At 36.4% G+C, this 20,226-nt stretch overlaps 5 protein-coding genes across 50 annotated transcripts in view; 2 read left to right on the forward strand and 3 right to left on the reverse strand.

The window, feature by feature from the left end:
* Positions 1–298: 298 nt before the first annotated feature.
* On the forward strand, positions 299–4,570 carry LOC122576036 (flavin-containing monooxygenase FMO GS-OX-like 2). 3 transcript variants are annotated; one of them, XM_043745801.1, is made up of 8 exons: positions 299–1,914; positions 2,007–2,269; positions 2,615–2,845; positions 2,944–3,085; positions 3,159–3,292; positions 3,418–3,621; positions 3,704–3,989; positions 4,084–4,570. In XM_043745801.1, the coding sequence occupies exons 3-8, from the start codon at positions 2,634–2,636 to the stop codon at positions 4,390–4,392; spliced, it is 1,287 nt and encodes a 428-aa protein (XP_043601736.1). In that variant the 5' UTR covers positions 299–1,914; positions 2,007–2,269; positions 2,615–2,633; the 3' UTR covers positions 4,393–4,570. The 3 variants fall into 3 exon arrangements, with proteins under 3 accessions (XP_043601736.1, XP_043601735.1, XP_043601734.1); XM_043745800.1 differs by lacking the exon at positions 2,007–2,269 and having other exon boundaries at positions 299–606; XM_043745799.1 differs by lacking the exons at positions 299–1,914; positions 2,007–2,269 and adding an exon at positions 2,270–2,408.
* On the reverse strand, positions 4,421–6,301 carry LOC122576042 (trypsin-3-like). Its single transcript, XM_043745811.1, has 6 exons — positions 6,155–6,301; positions 5,811–5,893; positions 5,457–5,545; positions 5,123–5,381; positions 4,804–4,956; positions 4,421–4,714 (listed from the first exon to the last, which is right to left on the reverse strand). Exons 1-6 carry the CDS (start codon positions 6,198–6,200, stop codon positions 4,571–4,573), a joined length of 774 nt encoding a protein of 257 aa, XP_043601746.1. The 5' UTR covers positions 6,201–6,301; the 3' UTR covers positions 4,421–4,570.
* A 291-nt stretch (positions 6,302–6,592) lies between these two features.
* LOC122576030 (glutamate-gated chloride channel) overlaps positions 6,593–20,226 on the forward strand; it is an 87,608-nt gene continuing 73,974 nt past the window's right edge. For 6 of the 44 annotated variants that reach the window (XR_006319638.1, XR_006319639.1, XM_043745767.1 and 3 more), the window contains exon 1: positions 6,597–7,143. The gene's annotated coding sequence lies outside the window, so the exon portion shown is untranslated. Of the gene's footprint in view, positions 7,144–20,226 lie in introns of all 44 variants that reach the window. The other 38 variants (XM_043745743.1, XM_043745744.1, XM_043745742.1 and 35 more) reach the window with 24 other exon arrangements.
* LOC122576041 (trypsin-1-like) lies at positions 13,316–14,688 on the reverse strand. Its single transcript, XM_043745810.1, has 2 exons — positions 14,623–14,688; positions 13,316–14,173 (listed from the first exon to the last, which is right to left on the reverse strand). The coding sequence occupies exons 1-2, from the start codon at positions 14,666–14,668 to the stop codon at positions 13,425–13,427; spliced, it is 795 nt and encodes a 264-aa protein (XP_043601745.1). The 5' UTR covers positions 14,669–14,688; the 3' UTR covers positions 13,316–13,424.
* Positions 17,238–18,851, reverse strand: LOC122576040 (trypsin Blo t 3-like). The gene is made up of 2 exons (XM_043745809.1): positions 18,698–18,851; positions 17,238–18,244 (listed from the first exon to the last, which is right to left on the reverse strand). The coding sequence occupies exons 1-2, from the start codon at positions 18,741–18,743 to the stop codon at positions 17,496–17,498; spliced, it is 795 nt and encodes a 264-aa protein (XP_043601744.1). The 5' UTR covers positions 18,744–18,851; the 3' UTR covers positions 17,238–17,495.

The following is a 20,226-nucleotide window of genomic DNA, read 5'->3' on the forward strand; positions in this document are numbered from 1 at the left end:
TATTCGATCGATTTTACGCCTCTGTGTGTTTATTCATCTTAAATTGAGTTTATTTTACACATATACAACGTACATAGATATACATGTATACATTAAGCCTTTTCGTCAGCAATCGATTTCATGGCTGATCCTTAAGAAATACAAGACGGTCGTTCTTGCGAAGAAAAAAATAATGAATTCGTATTTTATTAACAAAGATAGGAAATAGAATGATTTACATAGATAAAGAATTGTAAGTGAATTTATTCGTTGTTAAGTTGAAGAAATTGAATTCAGAATGTAAGTGATACAACAGTTGATATATATACAAGTAATGATCCAAGATATTAGGATATCTACGCATTCTTATAATTGAATAAGCGTGTTTGTGCAATAAAAATTGTTACGAGTTTCACACTCGTACTTCTTAGGATAGAGAGTTTGATTCGGCGATTTACGGGAAGAAAAGTTTGACAGAAATTAAGCTAGTGAAACGAGTGATATGCAAGAATGTTTTTGAAATAGGAGTGTGATCTTATAGATCTTTAAAATTCGTCTCAGAATGCAACAAACGAGTTGATTACGCGCAACTAAGTAACATAACAGTAACGTAACCGCTTTCCAAATGTGAGTAGCCATTTTGACAGTGATGAACGTTCGGAACAGACTCGTACTAGCTTTTCTCGAATTTGAAGATAGATTGATATAATTAAGTGGACTATTAGATGTAGAAACTTGCCGAAGTAGTTGATTAAGGAGAAAATGTGGGAGTCAATTTGAATCTAGAGATAACATTAAGGGAAACGTTCGTTGAGAAAAAAATGGAATTACCAATTTTTCGTACAAAGGCAGTGCGCCTCGGTCGATTTCTACTTCTACATTCGTGCTACTGATTTCTACTTCCACGTCACCCGCGCCAAGCTGCTGCACGATTCAACAGCGTATTACCACCTTGTGCTTTTCAAATTACCTGTTACTACGATCGTTTGCTTCTTTCTCCCTTCTTTTGGCTTTTCTTTTTAGCGACCTTGAAGCCTTGCTCAGATTTGTCAAGTCACTTGAATTTTCTACGAATCTAAAGTAATTCGAAATTCTTCATCGGCATAAAATTTCATTTATTTGGTTCTCTTGAAATATTTTCTCAAGTTTCTACGTTTATACTCATTAATCGAGTCATTTGACTGTTATGTTACTTGATCTGACATGAAACATGCTTCCAAGTTTCAAATGAAGTTGAGGTTCTTTCCTTCATCTGCTATTTACAGTTTCGTACTTGCTGATGAATTGGTTCCCCCAAACCTCTACTTTTTCTGTATTTTATATTCTGTCATATTTTCTATATACAATATTTCTATTATGTTTATAATTATAATTATAATTTTACATACATACAGTGGCTCACGAATGTACTTCAACGCCTGTCGCAGAGAATTTCTATAAATATATCATGTACGCGTTATACGAAATGGTACACGATCGTTATGATTATATCGATAAACAGCTCGATTAATCTGAACAAGGCATAACGCAAAATTTCTTGAATTTGTGTCTAACGAACGTCAAACTAATCGATTGTTTTAATGTTGTGTATACCGGATTAATATTTGTTTGTTTTATTCGGTATGTGAATGAAAGTAATTTGCGACGGATATAGTTATTTAAAGTAAATTTTATCTATCTTGTGCGAGCTAAAGAGTTCCCAGTTGGTATATATATATATACACACAATAGTTCTAACAAACGAGTAAAAAAGAGAGATAACTTTTTATATGATAATTCTCACTTAATTGATGCGACATCGACTGAAAACCATATGCAGAGATATATCGTTGTAACATAGAGTCTTTACAATTAATTGCTCAATACTAGATATAATTGAATTCAATATCGAGCATTAATATAGATTGTAAGACTAATGTTATGATCATTTACATGGTAATGTTATAAAAAATACTACAATAAATATTTTACTTCTACAGTTGGAATAGTTTAATTACGAGATTTCAACAAGATATTTTTGTTTACAGTTCGTAAAAACTTTATCAAAGTAGTCATCTGTCAACTGCGCGTAACCGCGTAGTGCAGGAGCAAAATAGTGATATTATTACGCTGATAAGAATGTGGCTTTTTATTATGTCCGTTTTCGTCTTTGTTTAAATTCCTTTTCGTGTCTTTCTCGAAGGATATAAAATAGGACAGGAGCAGCAATAAAGCAGCAATTTTGTTGACGCAAGTGCGAACCTTCGTGTTAGGTGCCAGGATATATCGTCATTTAAATATATAATAAAGCGTAAGTTACAAGCGGCTATCGAACATCCAGCAAAAGCTCTTTCGTGTTTCTGATTACTTACAAAGATAACTCTTGAAATTCGATTAATTTATTAATTAACGATGTATACACGAATATCTTCGCTTATTCGTTTCTTAATGTAAATATTTAAATTATACGCTTTTTAAAAGTAATTTGACATTTCGTACATTAAAATTGAAATGATTATATATGAAATTATGATAGATACTTATAAAGAAACGAAGTACTTCATCCTAAGTTCATCCTAAAATAAAATTTAAACATCTTATATAAATGTATATACTTGTTTCTTTGACAATCAACGCAATGTTTTTTATCGCATAGGTTACGTTCGAATCTGCAAATGGCTGAATTGATGAAAAAGAGAAAAGTATGTGTAATAGGAGCTGGCGCAGCTGGCCTCTGCGCAGCCAGACACTTTGCGCGAAGTTTGAATTTCGAATTGAATGTTTTCGAGCAAACAAATGATGTCGGCGGTACATGGGTTTACAAAGAAGCAACTGAAGTCGACGAAAATGGTTTGCCCGTTCATTCGAGCATGTATCGAGACTTAAGGTTTGATTTTGTGCACTGTTTCAACTTATTTTACGTTATGTTATGTCTATCGAGTAACTGTTAAAATTAGAAACAGAATACTGAATTTGTCATTGTAGAACTAATTTACCGGCGAAAATTATGAATTTCCCTGATTACCAGAGATTGAACGCTGAAGAACCATGTTGTGTGACACATCAGGAAGTTCGGACTTATTTACAGAATTACGCGGAATATTTTGATTTACTTAAACATATTCAGGTAAGCGGGAATAAGTCTCGTTGTTGTGTGAGAAAATTTTCATTGACTTGCTATGAAAGGTATAATGTTATAGTTTGGAACACGAGTAGAATCCGTTCGATTGCAAATTTCAGCAGAAGGCAAAGAGGAATGGGCTGTACGAACAAAAGTTGTAAAAACGAAAGAAGAGAAAGAAAGTATCTTTAACGTTATAATGATTTGCAATGGGTACGTTTTTCATAAATATTAAATATCGTAACTCAATTGGTGATAGGTTTAAATTTGGTCTTTATTTAATTTAATTATTTTTCAATTATATTTTATTAATTTTGTTTTAATCATATTTGATTTAGACATTACTTCGATCCTTACATACCAATGATACCAGGAATCGAAAAATTTCCGGGCACGGTACTACACAGTCATTCATATCGAAAGTCAGAAGATTTTTCTGGTAAAAGCGTTTTAATCTTGGGAGCAGCTGCTTCCGGAGTCGACATCGCTCTTGATTTGGCTAATCACGCATTTCGAATATATTTAAGCCATAATAATGAAAGGTATTTCCAATAATTTTGGAATATAGTTACTTAATTAATTTTCAGTGAAGAAATTAAAGCATGATATTTTCAATGTATATAGATTAAATAGCCCCTTACCACCAAACGTAATCGAGGTGTTAGGTGTGGAAAAGATAGAGGAGGGGAATATTTTTTTAAAAGATCAAAATTCCATTACAGTGGACGTATTTATGTTTTGTACGGGGTATCGGTACAGTTTTCCATTTCTAGACGAAAACTGTGGAATACGAGTAGATAGTAACTTTGTGACTCCTTTATACAAACATTTAATTAATATTGACCATCCTACAATGTGTATTGTTGGAGTGCCTACTGTCGTTGTTCCATTTCCTATGTTTCACATGCAAGTAATACGATTGATATATTAAATATTATATTAAACGTGTATATTAAATATTATTAAACATGCAAGTAGCGGGTAAATAAATGTAAATTTTCCAGATACAATATTTCCTTGCATTATTAGAGAAAAGAGCAAGCTTACCAACAAGATCAATTATGCTGGAAGAGTCGAAGTTAAAAACCTCGAAGAAAAGACATGCACACAAATTAAGTGACAAACAATGGGATTACAACAATGCGTTAGCTGATGCTGGAGGTTTCGACCGTTTGCCAAAATTCTATAAACTTGGATACGAAACGTGGTCAGTGCAAAGGAAAGCGAATCTTTTGAACTATAAGAGGGCTAGATTTGTATTATCCAAAGATCAAGAAACTGTTGAGTTAGTCATACCGAAAGAAAGTGTATAATACTGTTAAATATAATAATACAGCTTTATAAGTTTTTCATAATATTGAATTTAATAATGATACTGATATTGTACAAAGCCGATGATGAATGACTTGATCGATTTAGAATTTCTGATTCCACTGTCGGTTTCGAAACCGTGAAGCAAATTTAGTAAAATTATTGTGCAATTTATAATGATCACATAGTTTTATTTTTAATCCATTCTACTAGCCCGATAACGTTGGTGTAAACGCCAGGTTCATGTGATCCACCGCAATCGGGGCCCCACGAGGTTATACCGATCATGATACCTTTGTTAACCAATGGACCACCAGAATCACCCTATAAAAAATCAATGATATTCAGAGTAAATTAGACTCCAGAGTTGGATTCTAATATCTCTGATTGTTATAAAATATGTTATGATCTACCTTGCACGAATCTTTTCCTCCTTCTGAAAATCCGTAACAAACCTGCCGCTCTGTTACTTCATATCTGCCTTTGTAGTCAGCCAAGCATTTCTCTCTCTTCATTTTCGGCACTATAACGTATTGCAGAGTCTCCGATAATACAGGATCGAAATCCTAAAAGTTTGTTTGTTACAATTCAACGTAAGAAATATAGAGCCCTTGAATAAAAATATTATTATATCCAAGATATCGGCTATTTAATTCTTTCTGGGTTACAAGGGATGACCCGATTAACAAGTTAATATTGAACAGAGGATAGACCTTCTACGAATAAACTTACGATGAAGTAGCCCCAACCGGCGATTAAACCCCAATTTGTGTCAACGGTTTCACTGTCCTCAGGCAACTTGACAGGTTGTGTCGCGTTGTTAAATTCAAACGGTGGATGTACTTTGAATACCGCAATATCGTAATCGTTGTTTCCTTCGTCGTAATTTTCGTGGTAGGAAAGTATCGTTACATTATGAATAACACCACCAGTATCAAATTTGCTAGATCCACTACGGACGGTTATCGAAAATTCGGGATTGTCGATAAATCTATGTCAATCGGATCAATATTAAACACAAAAAACGAAATTCAAAATCGAATTTGAAAAAGGTTTTTTTACTTACGGAACGACACAGTGAGCAGCAGTTACTCCCCACTCCCTATTGATGATACCAGCACCGCATGCGTGTTCATTATTTGCTCTGTACGATAACTATTGCAGATAATCATTCCATTATTAACGTCGTTAGTTTTGTTTGGTCAGTTACTCGTTATCTCTAACGAATTTTATTATTTATTATTATTCATTTCAGATGGAAGAAAGTGCTGTTATTGTATAAAGGTTAGTATAATAAGACACGTAGAAAGACGTGTTGTATAAGTTTAACATAAGTTTGTGAATGTAAATCTTTCAAATGCACGAATATTTTCAGTTAATTTAAGAAAAAAGAGATTTAATAATCGATATAATTATTTACCATATATGGAACTTCCGTAATATCGATAGGTGCTCCATCGACGATTCGATCTACCGCTGGCAGCTCCTCTCCCCTCGTCTTCGCTACAGATATTCGAAAGCCCCGTCAGAAGCATGTCTTTTAAGTTTTATTTGTCTATCATTATTATTCATTTTATGTACGGGATAAAGTTAAGACTTTATTTTATTGATATGCAAGAATGAAATATGTATGTATGTATATAAAATGACAGAAGCGTATAAAAAGACATGTATAAAAACTTTGTAAATGGAAGTGTTGAAAATAGGAATGCTAATCTGTCTTGTTCGACATACCGAAAAATATATCTATATTCGCATACTTACATCCGAGCAGTAGAAGGGAAATTGCAGAGAAAAGAAGTTCGTTCATATTGAACGTAGCTTATTCGTGACTGCTTTTGCTTTATCCAGCGTAAAATGAGTTTTACGCACCGATTGCCCAATTTATCCGCGAAGCTTATCGGAAAATGAAATGTTTTTAACGTAATTATACGAGAATTTGTTGTAACGTTCGTAAAATTACTGTTTGCGAGGGGCGGTCGGTATCGTTATCGTTACACGTACAGGTTAAATGAGCGATTATTTAGAAATTAGTTTCGTAAGTTCGTGGAAAACAGACGTAATAACACTTATCGAAATATTTATCGAAAATTAAACTATGTATATAAATATCTAACAACACATATTATTTCTTATTTTTTGATCATTTTCCCTTTCTTTTAAGAAATTATATAACAATTACAATTACAACAATTTTTTAGTATGCGTACGTAAAAGAAATTGATTTCAAAGAAACATAAGAGCTCGCGCAAAGTACATAGTTTAATAATTACAAAAAAGTAAAGGAACGAAGCGTAGACAGCTATAAAGGGTGTCGGAGAAGCTTCATAAAGTTTGATTCGAGCCAATCGTTTTGCGAAACAATAGCTGGCAGGAAAGAACATCGAATGGTTTTGTAGTTTGGTTGGTTCGCGTTAGTTCGGCGGTGCGGCGGTCTGGCGTCTAGTGAGCCGGCTGGTCGAGGGGTGGCGGTGCGGTAGTGTCGCGCCGAAACAACCCTCAGTCTAAAAGCTACCGCGGTCGGGTGCGTGTCTTTACTGACGTATTTCTGCGCGATTATCTGCCGCATACGTCCATTTACGTTTCTCTTAATTGTGTATTGTTCTGGACCTGACCTCGGATGCCCTACTCGAGTATTATAGTGCGGTTCTTTGTCGATCCAACAGATTGAAGGTCAAGTTAACTTCCGGAGCGAGTTGACGAATCAGCGGAGGAGTATCTAAACGGACGCGTTACCAGAGATCATCGTTTCGGTGAGTCTTTTGATCATGTGCCAGATATGCATTCGCCAGTGACATAACGAGAGTCTTTGAGGAATTTCTGTTCGGAAACGCGAACATTTGTTATAGATCGATAATCGTTGCGAGTCTTCGATCTGTGAAAAAGTATTCCATTTTTACAGTATCGAGTTCTTGCAGTCATATAAAAATACTTAAATGACACGCATTTTAATGTACTTGAATCTAATAAATTACTATATAAGTATTATAATGAATATAATAATCCGTAAATACTTTTTGTAGCCATTGTAGGTATTCGATTGACAATTAACTTGCCTCATGACCTATCGCTTTTTATATCGAATTTTTCACTCTAGTTGCGTCTTCTTCGACATTGAAATGTAGGGCGTATATTTTATAACGCAGAATAAAATATAGCGTGTTTGGGCGCGATGAAGGAGCCTATTATTTGTTCTTGATTTAAGCTGCTAAGTAAACACATGACTTTTGAATGTTAATGTTTAGTGTAGTAAATGAAAATGATGTTTAACATTTTTTTTTGGATAACGTCTTGTTAATGTTATTCGACGCTGTTTATTGTGCGATAGGCAGGTTAGGCACGTAGAAACAGTACATATGTGATATATACGACGTAATATATTAGAAATGAAACTAGCTAGTTCTTTTTTCTTTTAATCGATGTCAGTCTCGTCTAATTCGATCGAATTCAGTTGTCATGCGAAGAATCTTTCGATCGAAACCTTCCATTTGTTCGCCATTAATCCACCATATTGGATCGATACTTATTGAATTGTTTATCGGATGTTAAGCTTCGATATATAGCGATACTTTGTTCATTATATGTATACGCAAAGAACCATCGCAGAATTTTTCATAAAAACGATATCTTAGTCTGAAGACGATTTCGTTCTCGAAATTCGAAGACGATTATATTTTCGTCCGATAAATATTCAGTGCCAAAAATAAGATCAGCTGAGCTTTGTTTAGACTTTTTTTAACATGTTTAGCTTCTAGATAAATTCCAAACGTTGCGATTGTGACATCTTTGCTACGAATAAATCGGTCGAACGATTAACCTAAAATGATCGGAAACAAACACGATCGTGATATATAGAGCAAACATTGAAGGGTTAGGTTACGACACTCTTTCTTGGTATCGCATTTTTGTAACTTGTTTCGACTTTCGATGAAATGAATTCAAAGGCAAACGGCAAACATATACGCTGTTTAACATTGATCCGTAAACAACGCGACAAAGAAATATTATCGATTTCTTCCTAGAATTACTAATTAGAATATGATATCCTACAAAAGATAAATTTATTTACAGTGGTTAGGTTTCGGTGTTCGAAATATTCACATTGTACAATCGAAAAGTGATTTTTCATCGTGCGTATGAAAAGCATTTTTGATATTATTATATATTATTAAAATGCGGATATTTATATACAAACTTTTATTCTCGTGAAAATAAGGGAAAGATTAAAATCTAGACAAAGATTTATTCATCCACTAAATATTATAACGAATAGCAACTGTACCTTGGATATTTTATATGTTTTCTTAAATTATATGTATTCTATGTATTTTTGTATTTTTAATCTTTAACTATTAGTATGAGATTCTAGAAAAAACGTTTATAAAGATCGCTATAATTTTGCTCTAAAATAACGCATGAAATAACATCTCACTATACTTCAGTTAGATAGAGCTTTGTAATCATAACCTACAAATCGATATTAAAATTTTTCAATGGCACCTTAGAATCCTAGCGGAAAGTTAACCTATCTCCATTCCACCTGGATGTAATTTAGCTTTATAATTTTTCTGCGACTTCTAGACCGTATATCTCATATAATTTTGCAAATTACGTACATCCTACGCACAGCTATATCTGTCACTTTCTCACGAATGCGAAAAAATCCGCAATCTGTACTATTTGCGAAGCGTTTAGTAGGTTGGGTTTATTTCAAGCGTAGATTTTTCCTAAGAGTTCTAGGAAAGCTCTGCACGTCTCGTTGAAAACGATATGTAAGATACAAGTTAACAAGCTGCGAAAAAGAGCGAACAGTATAAGCATATGTGTATCGAAGATCGACGGACACGCTTTATATTTGCAGTTTTATAAAACACGCGATCGAGCTGCGCTCGAGGACACTCGAGGACGCTCGAGGATGCCCGAGGACGCTCGAACCACGCAGGCCTCGCTTCCTTCGGTATTAAGCACGTATGCGGTTAATTACGTTTTCAAAGATGAAGCTTTCGAGTGAGTCGTCGATGTTCCCGCCTGCATGCATATTCATTTATGCATATACAGCTTCGTCGACTTTATCGGTGTCTTACGTATGTTATGACCTTATGAACGGGGATTGCCTTTGCATTGTTGATAATGCGAGAAAACGAACCACTTTCTAGAAACGGAAAGCCATTTAGATCGTTGCATTTCTTCGTTTCACCGGTAAATGCAGTTCCGTTCGATTTTCAATGAGGTTTCTTTATTATTCTCTGGTAACCTTTCGATGCGAGATATCTTTATTTTCGTGAATAATTCGGTTACGATGTAGTATGAATAAAATTAAGATAGCAACTGCGATTAAAGGGTTGACAGGAATATTTCGAACAAGCTGGTCCGATTGGGGTTGGCACGGGTTCCTAGAGTCGAGGTCAAAAGTTCACGCGCTATCCGAGTGGCCAAACTACGTTTCACCTGCTGTTCCCTACTGTTTTCTCTGATTCTGCTGGGTACGAGAGTAAATCAAAGATAATCATCGCTAGGAACGTTAAAGGGTGTCGGTATATTTTTCCGAACTCTCGAACGGAACAAATTTTCGCGGCAAAAATGTTATTCCGCGACTGTTTCCCCCCTTTTTTCTCTCTTCTCTCTTTTTGTGTTTTCTTTCTTCCCCTATTTTCCCTTTTTTAATGTCACGCTCTTCCATCGGCTTTATAAATATCAAGTCGGTCGACCTATAAATATTGAGTGGCTTCTATAAATATCGATTAAAAGTGTATGGGTACGTGCTAAATTATCATGCTTAACGGTCAATGAGATAATTGAATTTTCCCATAAAAGAACCATGTAAGGCCTAAAATATTGCCATAGAGTAGATTTTGATCGTCATCTTCGTTAGACGTTTCTTTCTCAATATATTGGAGGTTGTAGAGTTGCACATTACGTGCAGACACTTGTAATGCTAAATGTACTTACACGAAAAAGCGTTGATTCGCGAATGAAGTGAAAAGAATGTTTGAAAAAAATATTGGGGGAAAACCGGTTTGGGAAAATATAGAACTAGATTTCTTTAAAAAATTGAGGCTTCTCATACTCGATAGGTTGCAGACAGTTGTTTGTGAAGAAGGAAAGTCGACGAAATGTTAACTATAAGATGAATATTAATTCGATCATTATACATTTTCATTATGTAAAATTCTCGTCTTGGTGAAAGTTAGAAAATAATTTTATGATCAAAGAGCAGGAGGATTCTAATTAAGTACAGAGGTGATAAAGGTATTTTAAGTATTATAGGCATCAATGCTCAGTGGCATTATCTTTAACGCTTACATATTACGCACTTAAGGCGGCTGCTATTCATGCTGTATACTAATTTTTTCTTAGATATATGTTTGCAGTAAATGTCTCGTAATTTCTACCTATTACATTTTCACATTAGTTTCACATTTTACCAATGCAGTAACCTCCCTCTCTTCCTCGATTCTCTCTTCTACAAGAACCGAGAATTTTAGGGTAGTTTTATAGTCATAAAGCACAGTGTATTATTGCACCGTAAGTGCATTTGCATTTGTGGTAACTCGACGCTCTCAGACCGTGCGACCATATGCATCCATGTGCATCGTTTCATCGCTTTGTATGCACAGCGATACACGGTGGAATTTCGCCAGTAAGAATGAAACTTTGCAAATCCTATCTAAATTCTATCTCCCTTCAAAGAAGTCGCTAATCGGATCAGGAATCGAGAAAATTGTCAAGATCCGTGAACCTTCCAATCTTCCGTTCGATATTTTAATCTCTCAATTCGCTTTGTTTCCGCCGTTCGCGAGACCAAGCCGTTCTAACTTACCTGTCTGACTATGCATATTTCGTTATCCGTCAACCTGCCAGTTATCGCATATCCGGATGATCGATCGTTCAAAGTTCGACGAACGAGAGAAAGAAGACAAGAACGCAAACAGCCAAACGCACGAACAAGGACCCAGTCGATAAATTATTTTTAGAACGTTTGCTTGGCCAACGCGGAATTAACGATCGAACCTGGCAAACGAGGACGATACGATCGAGGTCAGTCGCGATTAACCTGCGAGGAAACGATACGTTTACCTTGAACGTTGGATTTTCCCTGCGGTAGCCCTTTAGCCGCGAAGAATACGCATCTTGCACAAAAGGATTCTCTGCCTCGATAAACTCGACAAAATATCATGTATGCAGGCCCTTTGTAACGCTTAAACTGAAAATATTGCAAGTACAATGGCTCACGAAGCTATTTGAATATATACCACAGAAATATTTTACGATATACGCTGTTTGTATATATACGAATTGTTCGTAGAGCAAAGTGATCGACTGCACTTTTTGAAAATTTTGTCTTCCGCGGAGTTAACTAATTTCAGCCGGATCAGCGGCTCGTGTAAAACAAAGCATTCCGACATTTTATTAGCAACGAGTCAGGACTACTGTAATCATACTGATAGAATTTGGGACTAATCTGAAAATGTATATAAAAGTGGTTCACTGCGAACATACAACTAACAAAAAGTTAAAAGTACACGGTATCGAGTTATCGTTTTTAAGTGTAACGTTAAATTAATAACGCGTTTCATTGCAAACTCAATCGAAAAGGTAGCTTTGAGCTGGAATTATTTGACGATATATTAAAAATATTAAAAAATTATTAAAAAATTCGCTCTTTCATAAACGAAACGCGATTCATCGTGTTTTTCATCCGCGCCTTTGTTTCAGCATATTGAACGCGCGAGCTGTACGAATTAAAGATAAAACGTATAATAAATCGTATCGATGCGACAGGGTCGCTGGCAGAATTGAAGGAACTTTGGCAAAGTCCGATCGTTTGACGCGATAACGTAAATCAACTGTTAATTGCGTGATACCGATGCACTGTTGTACAACGTCGTCGTTAATCCATCGATAACGTCGAGCTTTTTGTCGTCGAGGACAACATTTCGGGTTATTTGGCCAACGTTCCCGAAATCTTATTAATGGTTTTTCGCCCAGTCGCGACGGAGCACAACCTGGAATTCCATAGAAGTCGCGTTTCCATGTTGTTTCAACGATACGATGCAATTTGTTAATGAAAGTCGCACTTTACCTTAGTTTCCGCCTCGAAGTGGAATAAGGTTAGAGCATTAGCCGAGATTGAATCAGAAACTCTGTTGGCTCTACCAAAGGAGAATTAATTTTGACTTTAACCGGATTCGTAGGAAGCGCGCGAGAATTGTTCGCTTGAAAAGGTTGCTTTGTTACGCGTACCGAGATATAACTAGTAACAGCACCAAGTTCAATATGTTCATAAGCATCCGATGACGTTGCTCGATTTGTAGTAACAGTATGTGAGTATTAAGCACTGTGTACGAATTAACGATGAATTGGCAATTGGAAGCATCATTTACTGTTCTTTTATGGGATCACTCAAGCGCAGAGGAAACAAGCCATTGTCGACTATTGTTCCATTGGCAACATTATCTATTATTTATTGGTAACAAATCGATGCAAACGACAGATCTATATCCATGTGATTCGATAATCCACAAGTGCGACGATAATAGCAAGGTAATAGCGATTATTAAGCGTTGCGAGAAAATACCTAGCAATTTCGATTCTTAGTTTTCGCATAATTTGTGGCCTATCAATTTCTAATCTTTCTGCAGAGATAAATTCTCTCTTACCTGTAGCTCGACAATCAAACGAGTTCAAAATCGACGAATTAACGAATCCCTCGAATGACAACACTTATAGATGCCAAGTTGTTCACCGTATATTAACTTCGATATGTCGACCAGATCCGTATTTTGGAATAGCTTATCGGTTTCTTTATTAGTGTCACGAAGGTACACGACTTTTCTAAAAGGAAAGAAGAGGAAGAAATATGCGGAGAGGATTTGTAATAGGTCAGAATAGGATCCAGCAGATCCGACAGAGCGAAGCGTTCTATACTCGTCAGAGAAATGGAATTTTATTGAATTTATCGTGCCATATAAGTGCGTTATTTACGCATAACTCTTACTAGAGATAAAAGAGGAAGATCCAGTTTCGGGAAACTTTACGCTTTAACTCCAGTCTTGGAGATGATCCAATCGCTGAAGGCAGCAACCTCTGTGTGAACACCGGGGTAGCCAGGTCTGGCGCAGCCGTAACCCCAGGACACTAGGCCAGCCAAACGTCCACCGATAGTCATGGGACCGCCAGAGTCCCCTTGGCAAGCGTCCTTTCCTCCTTCTGGTATCGCCGCGCAGATTTGTCCCTCGGGCAACCCTCCGTATGATTTGTAGGCTTCGTTACAGGAGCTCTTCGACACGATAGGTACATCGACAGTTTTAAGGATCTCGGCAGAGCTACCGCCTTCTCTAGTCGCACCCCATCCGGTGATCGTCGCGGTGATTCCCACGGCGGATTCTTCGTCTTGTTTGAAGATCTTGATAGGATTACGCGTTTTGTCCAACGTGAAAGGATTTGAAACTCGTAACACGGCCACGTCGTTCATTGGTACTCCGCGCCAATTCGTCGTATAGTTCTCATGGACGATTATTTCAGCTACCTTGTGTGTGCTTCCGCCAATGGATTTGATCGCCGTTCCGGCTTTCACGGTGATCCATTCGGCTGGATAAGACATGCAGTGAGCAGCTGTTATCACCCATTCGTCCGAAATGATGCTACCGCCGCAGAAGCCGAAGCCGGAACTTTGAAGGGACACTTGGTGCGGTACATCCTCGATCCTTGCGTTCGTTCCACCGATGATTTGCCCGGTTGGAAATAGGGAGTTCAAGATCGGTCTTTGCAGCGGCGGGGTCGCTGGTGGAATAATAATTTTATCTTCGGTTTAAAGCGTACGGAAAACGATTAAAATGATTTATGCAGGTTCACGCTTTTATGAACGCGATTAAAGAAACGATAGGTAGATCGCGGATATTTATATATACGTGGTACTTATATTTTTATGAGCACGGTTAAAGGAGTGGATTTTAAATACGTTCAACGAATAGCGTGAGATTTTATAAATAGCCGAATTAAGTAGAAAAGCGTCCGGGTGTTATAAGAAGCGTCGACTTTGTAGATTTCTAATATCTTTATCAGAGGCTTGGAAGACTTTACCAAATATTTTCAGTTGCAATTTTGTACGTAAACGTTAGCAGCAGAAAGTGATCGAGTCAAGCATCGCAAAGTTAATCAAACATTTCGGTAAATAACGAGTATTTAGATGGCGAAAAGTGAATGGGTATCGTTGAGAATAAAGAACTTACCTGTCGCGGCAGCCAACAAGGCGAGTAAACTCAGTTGTGTGAACATCTTGCTTGCCAAGGAGTTGCAATGTTTGTCTGCCTTCCTACAAAATTTGTGCTGTATTTATATGAAAATGAGTCACAAACAATAGATATATCGGACAAAGGGTATTATGCGTGGTGTCGATAAGAGCAAGAACGAGAATTCGTAAAGCCACCGTACTTTACGCGGATTTAGTGTCAATCAGTCGTATCAATCAAAATTTATCGTTCTGACGGTAAGCTTTCTTCTTAATTTTTTGGTTTCGCTTTACCTGTCTACGTTTAATTTATGCTTTTTCATTAAAAAGGTATAATAACGCATGCATACACCGATGTATACATATTCGTTATAAATTATTATGGGCTGTGGACCCATATATTTTTTAACATCTTTATTAGCATAACAAAGGAAGTGGTAAATTTATTAAAATTTATTTATCTTATTTATTTAAATTTGACACTTGTCCTATCCGCTATGTAACAAGTATTTCAAATTTATAATAGAAAAATGATAGCATAAGCATCTGTAGTCTATTAACAAATATATCTTGGTATTCATAGAACTGTAATCTAAATCCCGATAAAAATTTTGAGATTAATTTGATAAAAAAAGTTCCAAGTCCGTTCAAAATCTAAATCTGTGTTTAGTCGTTTATAGACAGCATTGTTCACAATAGTGATAGAGTAAGACGCAGTAGATACAGGCAAGAAGAAAATCTAATTTTATTATACCGGCGCGAGATTATCGTTATAATATCGAGTACAAAGAACATACGGGACAAAGGTGATAATTGGATTTTTGCTGACTTTTTTTTATTTCCATGTCGCTTGTTATTAATTAATTAATAATACAGTTGAAAAGAGAAAATATGCTTCTGTGTTATACGTTTCAGAAGGATACGCCAGTTTAAAAATAAACGAATCCCACGTAAATGGCCAAAGGTATGTTTAATATTACGATAATCGACAGTTTTGAAAAGTTCACTACGATATAAAAATACAGCTTTAATTTTACTAGCAAGTAAAATTACGTTTTTAAAGCTATTTATCAAATTCTTCATTTATGATCCTTACGCGGATTCTTTGTGGTTTAACGTTTCAAACGAAATAGTAATACTTAAATGTTTTAGTAATTTCTTAACGATATTTTAGATTTGTGAAAATTTTCACGTAATGATCAATAAAATAAATAAAGATCAAATTAATCGAAATCAATACTTTCTGTCATAGATACGATCTATGCACGTTCGTTATACTTAATCTCCAAAAGGAAATCGCTATATAAATTATTGGTTTTGTCGCGTGAGCGGTATTAAAATCGTGACAGTTACATTGATACTTAATCCTGATATGACTTTACGAATAATACGATGAAGATTCTAAGAGCTTGAGTAGCAATCTTATCGTAGATCGCCTGGATTGACTGCATATTCTAATTTGTAAGATGTAACGACTAGTGGCCGACTAATCGATTAAGTCGACTATCCGGCCACTTTTCTAGGCGATGATTTAGATTTTTATTTACTCCTAGCTTGATACAGCGTAGAAATAACAATACAATGTCCTTTCTTTACTGTCATTAGTCTAATTTTAATATTTTTTTAATATATAGTAATGTAGTATACTTATTTATAGATATGTAACATGATTGTTACATTAAGAAATAAAAAATAATTATTTGTTTTTATTGAAATAAACTAAATAAGTTAACCAATTAAGGAGTATGTATAACTTAATTATTGTAAAATAATAATTAGAGACTAGGCGCCATTATTTCTTAATTTTATCATAACAAAAATCATCAAGACTTTCGGACGAAGATACTAGACGTAATAAAATAAATATAACAAACAATGATAAACAAATGTCTCTTTGGATTAGCAATATTAAACAATCAGTTTCTTCTTGCCTGATAAGCAGAGACGAGTAATCGGCCGACTAGTCAGCTTCTTAGAAGCAGATTAATCGGTTAGTCGGCTAGTCGGCCAAAAGCCTAGCCGGTTGGTCGGCCAAAAGCCTGGTCGGTTATTCGGCCAGAACCCTAGTCGGTTAGTTGGCTAAAACCCTAGTCGGCATAACTCTATTAATTTGATTGGAACTGTTTCTACATGTCAAAAGGAAGAAAGTCTCATTTACACACGTTATGTTTGTCGAAAACAAATCTATGAGATTTCCATATAGATTTTCAGATTGATCTAACATTTTATCAATATAATCACCACGATAGTTAGTATTTCAGTACAATTGATACAATTTTAAGAAATTTCGTAGGTTAACACACTCGATATATTAGGTCGTCCGAAAGGTTTCTTTCGTTTTATAAGGAAATAATGGATGCACAATATTTTTCGCTTTATATTATTTTATCGAATTACGTATGATTCATTTTGTTCTATCGAAACAAAGATCACAACGTTCGACAGATTAGGTTTCACGTTTGTATAAAGGTGCATCGTTGTAAAAGACGGGTCTGTAAAAGAAAGACACTTTTCGGACAACCTAATATTTATCAGCTCTTCTATTCTGAACGTTCAAGTAATTTCACCAGTCATTATATCTACTACATTGTTGGGCTCGAATAAAAGGAAGCAAGGTTACGATAATAAAATAACATTTATTTTCTGTACAGTCGCTATTTACATGGTTGATGGATATTATTACAAAATAAACGCTCTGTTACATATGAAATTCCGTTTAATTTCCGCGCGTTAATAACAAATCTTGAAAAAGACAAATAGAGAGAAAAAAAGTCAAATTTGCACATACATGTATACCGTATCTACAGTATCAACATAACTTGTGCACCGATTTGTCGAGTATTCTTTTAAATCTAGAAAAGGGTTGTTGGCGAGTTAGATACGAGCGTGTTGCTTGATCCATGAGCTATAGTGGGAAACGTCGGTGTAAACGCCTGGATACTTAGCAGTTCCGCAGCCCATACCCCAAGAGACGATTCCCACGAGTTTGCCATTGACAACAAAGGGACCACCAGAGTCACCTTGGCAAGAGTCTTTGCCTCCCTTCGGAACTCCAGCGCAAATTTCCCACAGAGGAACTCCTCCGACCTCTTTGTACGCTGCGTTGCACGACGGTCTCGAGATTATAGGAACCGATACCTTGCGGAGACGCAGTGGAAGCTGACCGGATTCGGTGGTACCCCAACCGGTGATCAATCCGTATTTGTTAACAAGAGCATCGGAACTTCCTTGATACAGTGAGATAGGTTTCCTGGCGTTGTTGAATTGGAACGCGTCAGAGTCCACCACACGAAGCAGGGCGACATCGTTCGATGGGATACCATGACGATCGCTGCCATACTTTTCATGTCTGATCACTTGCTGAACTCGGTGCACCGAACCACCGGAATTGACGTTGGTCGAGCCGGAACGTATGAGGTAGCCGCTGGCTGGGAAATCTGTGCAATGTCCAGCGGTTACTACCCAGTTCTTAGCGATTATGCTACCTCCGCAGAAGTGGTGACCATTGTGTTGCAAGCTCACTTGGTACGGCGCTGCCTCGATGGTCGTTTCCTCGCCACCTACGATGCGACCGTCCATTCGCTGGACGAAGTGATGTACCGTCCGGTTTGTTATCGGATTCCCTGAAACACAGAGGCAGAGAGCTTTGGTGAGACTATAACGAGCTGTGTAATTGATCTTTGTCGATGGAAGAGCTCGTGACAAATGTGATCCCTATTGAGGAGAGGAGTAGAGTAATCTTATTGCACAATTAATAGTCAAGTTTCGAAGCTCGTGGCAGAAGTCTTTATGGATTAATTTTCGATCACGTATATGTGAGAAATTTGAAAGTGCAAATTATAGCATCATTCGATCAATTATACATCATTTAATCGAACCCATGAAAATATACAGCTTGTCGCTCGTCGATTTGCTAATATTATTAATTCGCAAATTATTGCGCAAGAGTCGCAAAATAGTCGATTGTTTTAGTTGACTTATAAGGTAAAAGACTAAATAAAGTAAAATTCCTTGGTATTTTATTACAGTAAATGTAACAGGTAAATGTCCTAATACTAGTGTACATGTTAACTTACCGGCCACTAGGGCAACAAAAGCGAGAAGCACGGTGAGCCTGTGCATCCTGAGAGTTGCTTCCACTTTGGTCAATGACAGAGCTTGATGTGCGATACAGAATCGATATCCGTCGGGTTTTTATAGTGAAAATCAGTGGCTTTTAAAACAGACTATCGCACACTCTCGAAACTAATCTGAAATCTTTTTCTTGAATCGTCCGATGAGCTTATCTCGAATCACTTTTTCATTCGATATTAATAGGTTTCTGCGTTGCAGAGGAGGTCAAGAGACGCGCAGTTAAACTATTATCGATGGCTTTTAATCTAGTTTTCGAGAGAGCTATCGATCAATCGATGCTGAGGCTCAATTATTACGCACGTGTCACTAGGCGAGTCCGAAACGTCATCACGGTCTTTCCGTTTCAATTCGAGTTCCTCCCTTCGCTTCTCGATTAATTTTCAATCTGTCGAAATCTGCCGATCAAATCTGATCATCTTACCACTTCGAAATATTTCGCTTATTACTTTTCTTTATCGATTAATTGTATCTCACCGAACGTTCGTTCAAGTGGGGGGAAAAATTATCATCGTGTATTTATTTTGATTCAGATAACCGTAATTTTTCACAATTATTTTTACCGTTCCGATGTTTCTAGTCAACTTTGTCGCGTTTCCTCCAATTTCGCACAATAATTGCAAATCCTCGGTGTAAAGTTCTAACGAAACGTCGAGTCGATAAGAATTCTATCTCAAACTCGAAAAAGATTTTTCACCGATAGAAATATACGAATCTGGTTGAAAACGACCCAAAAAAGGGTTTAAATCGTTTCCAGGTTGTGACAGATTTTATTGACGCGTGAAATTTTACAACTCGTCCCTGCGTGTCAATCCTTTATCCTTCGTTACTGACCTACATTGATAAAAATAAAGTGCACGTTCGCCAGGAAAATCTCAACGATAGTAGCGGATAGTTGCGGTTTAATGACTTGCTACTTGGTGCTTACCGTGCTACTTTCATCAACATCGTGTTCCTCTTAAACGATCAGTTACGAATTAACAATATCAGCAAATTGCTATATTATATTGCTATATTTCTATATTATACGTTCCCTAATTTTTCTTACGATCACGCCACGATAATCACACGATTCCTAATCTGTAACATTTTCTTGCAAAATTTCATTTTATTCATTACATATTTATACTTACCATTGTCTTTTTGCAAGAAAAATTGATTAACGACGATAATTTCTGATTCGTTGCTTGTAAAATTTCGATAGTAATATTAGTTCGATCGAACTAAAGATAGTCCTGATACTCTTGAAAAGATAAAACGCGTCCGTTCTTTTTACATGAGCTTCGATGCTTTCCTTTCTACGTAAGCATTGTACAGTGTTGATGAATATGGAGGGGGTCGATATAGTTCGATCGATAGTGAGGAATTGGAACATGTAGAGAAGGAGTAGCTCTTTCGAGGCGTCTGTAATATAATATATCGCACGATATTCGTTGGACTGAAATCAAGCCGGTTTAATATTTCATCTTCCTAG

This window comes from Bombus pyrosoma, linkage group LG15 (assembly GCF_014825855.1).
Source record: "Bombus pyrosoma isolate SC7728 linkage group LG15, ASM1482585v1, whole genome shotgun sequence".
NCBI classification, from domain to species: domain Eukaryota; kingdom Metazoa; phylum Arthropoda; class Insecta; order Hymenoptera; family Apidae; genus Bombus; species Bombus pyrosoma.

Bases quoted from the DNA above. Each gene is read 5' to 3' on its own strand.
- LOC122576042 (XM_043745811.1), bottom strand. From the start codon at position 6,200: ATGAACGAACTTCTTTTCTCTGCAATTTCCCTTCTACTGCTCGGAT. The intron at 5,382-5,456 runs GTAAGTAAAAAA...CGATTGACATAG, and splicing joins GCTGCTCACTGTGTCGTTCC to ATTTATCGACAATCCCGAAT. The intron at 4,957-5,122 runs GTAAGTTTATTC...ACAAACTTTTAG, and splicing joins CCGGTTGGGGCTACTTCATC to GATTTCGATCCTGTATTATC.
- LOC122576040 (XM_043745809.1), bottom strand. From the start codon at position 18,743: ATGCACAGGCTCACCGTGCTTCTCGCTTTTGTTGCCCTAGTGGCCG. The intron at 18,245-18,697 runs GTAAGTTAACAT...TCTGTGTTTCAG, and splicing joins TTTTGTTGCCCTAGTGGCCG to GGAATCCGATAACAAACCGG.
- LOC122576041 (XM_043745810.1), bottom strand. From the start codon at position 14,668: ATGTTCACACAACTGAGTTTACTCGCCTTGTTGGCTGCCGCGACAG. The intron at 14,174-14,622 runs GTAAGTTCTTTA...TTATTCCACCAG, and splicing joins CTTGTTGGCTGCCGCGACAG to CGACCCCGCCGCTGCAAAGA.
- LOC122576036 (XM_043745799.1), top strand. From the start codon at position 2,371: ATGTATACACGAATATCTTCGCTTATTCGTTTCTTAAT. The intron at 2,409-2,614 runs GTAAATATTTAA...TTTATCGCATAG, and splicing joins TCGCTTATTCGTTTCTTAAT to GTTACGTTCGAATCTGCAAA. The intron at 3,293-3,417 runs GTACGTTTTTCA...TATTTGATTTAG, and splicing joins GTTATAATGATTTGCAATGG to ACATTACTTCGATCCTTACA.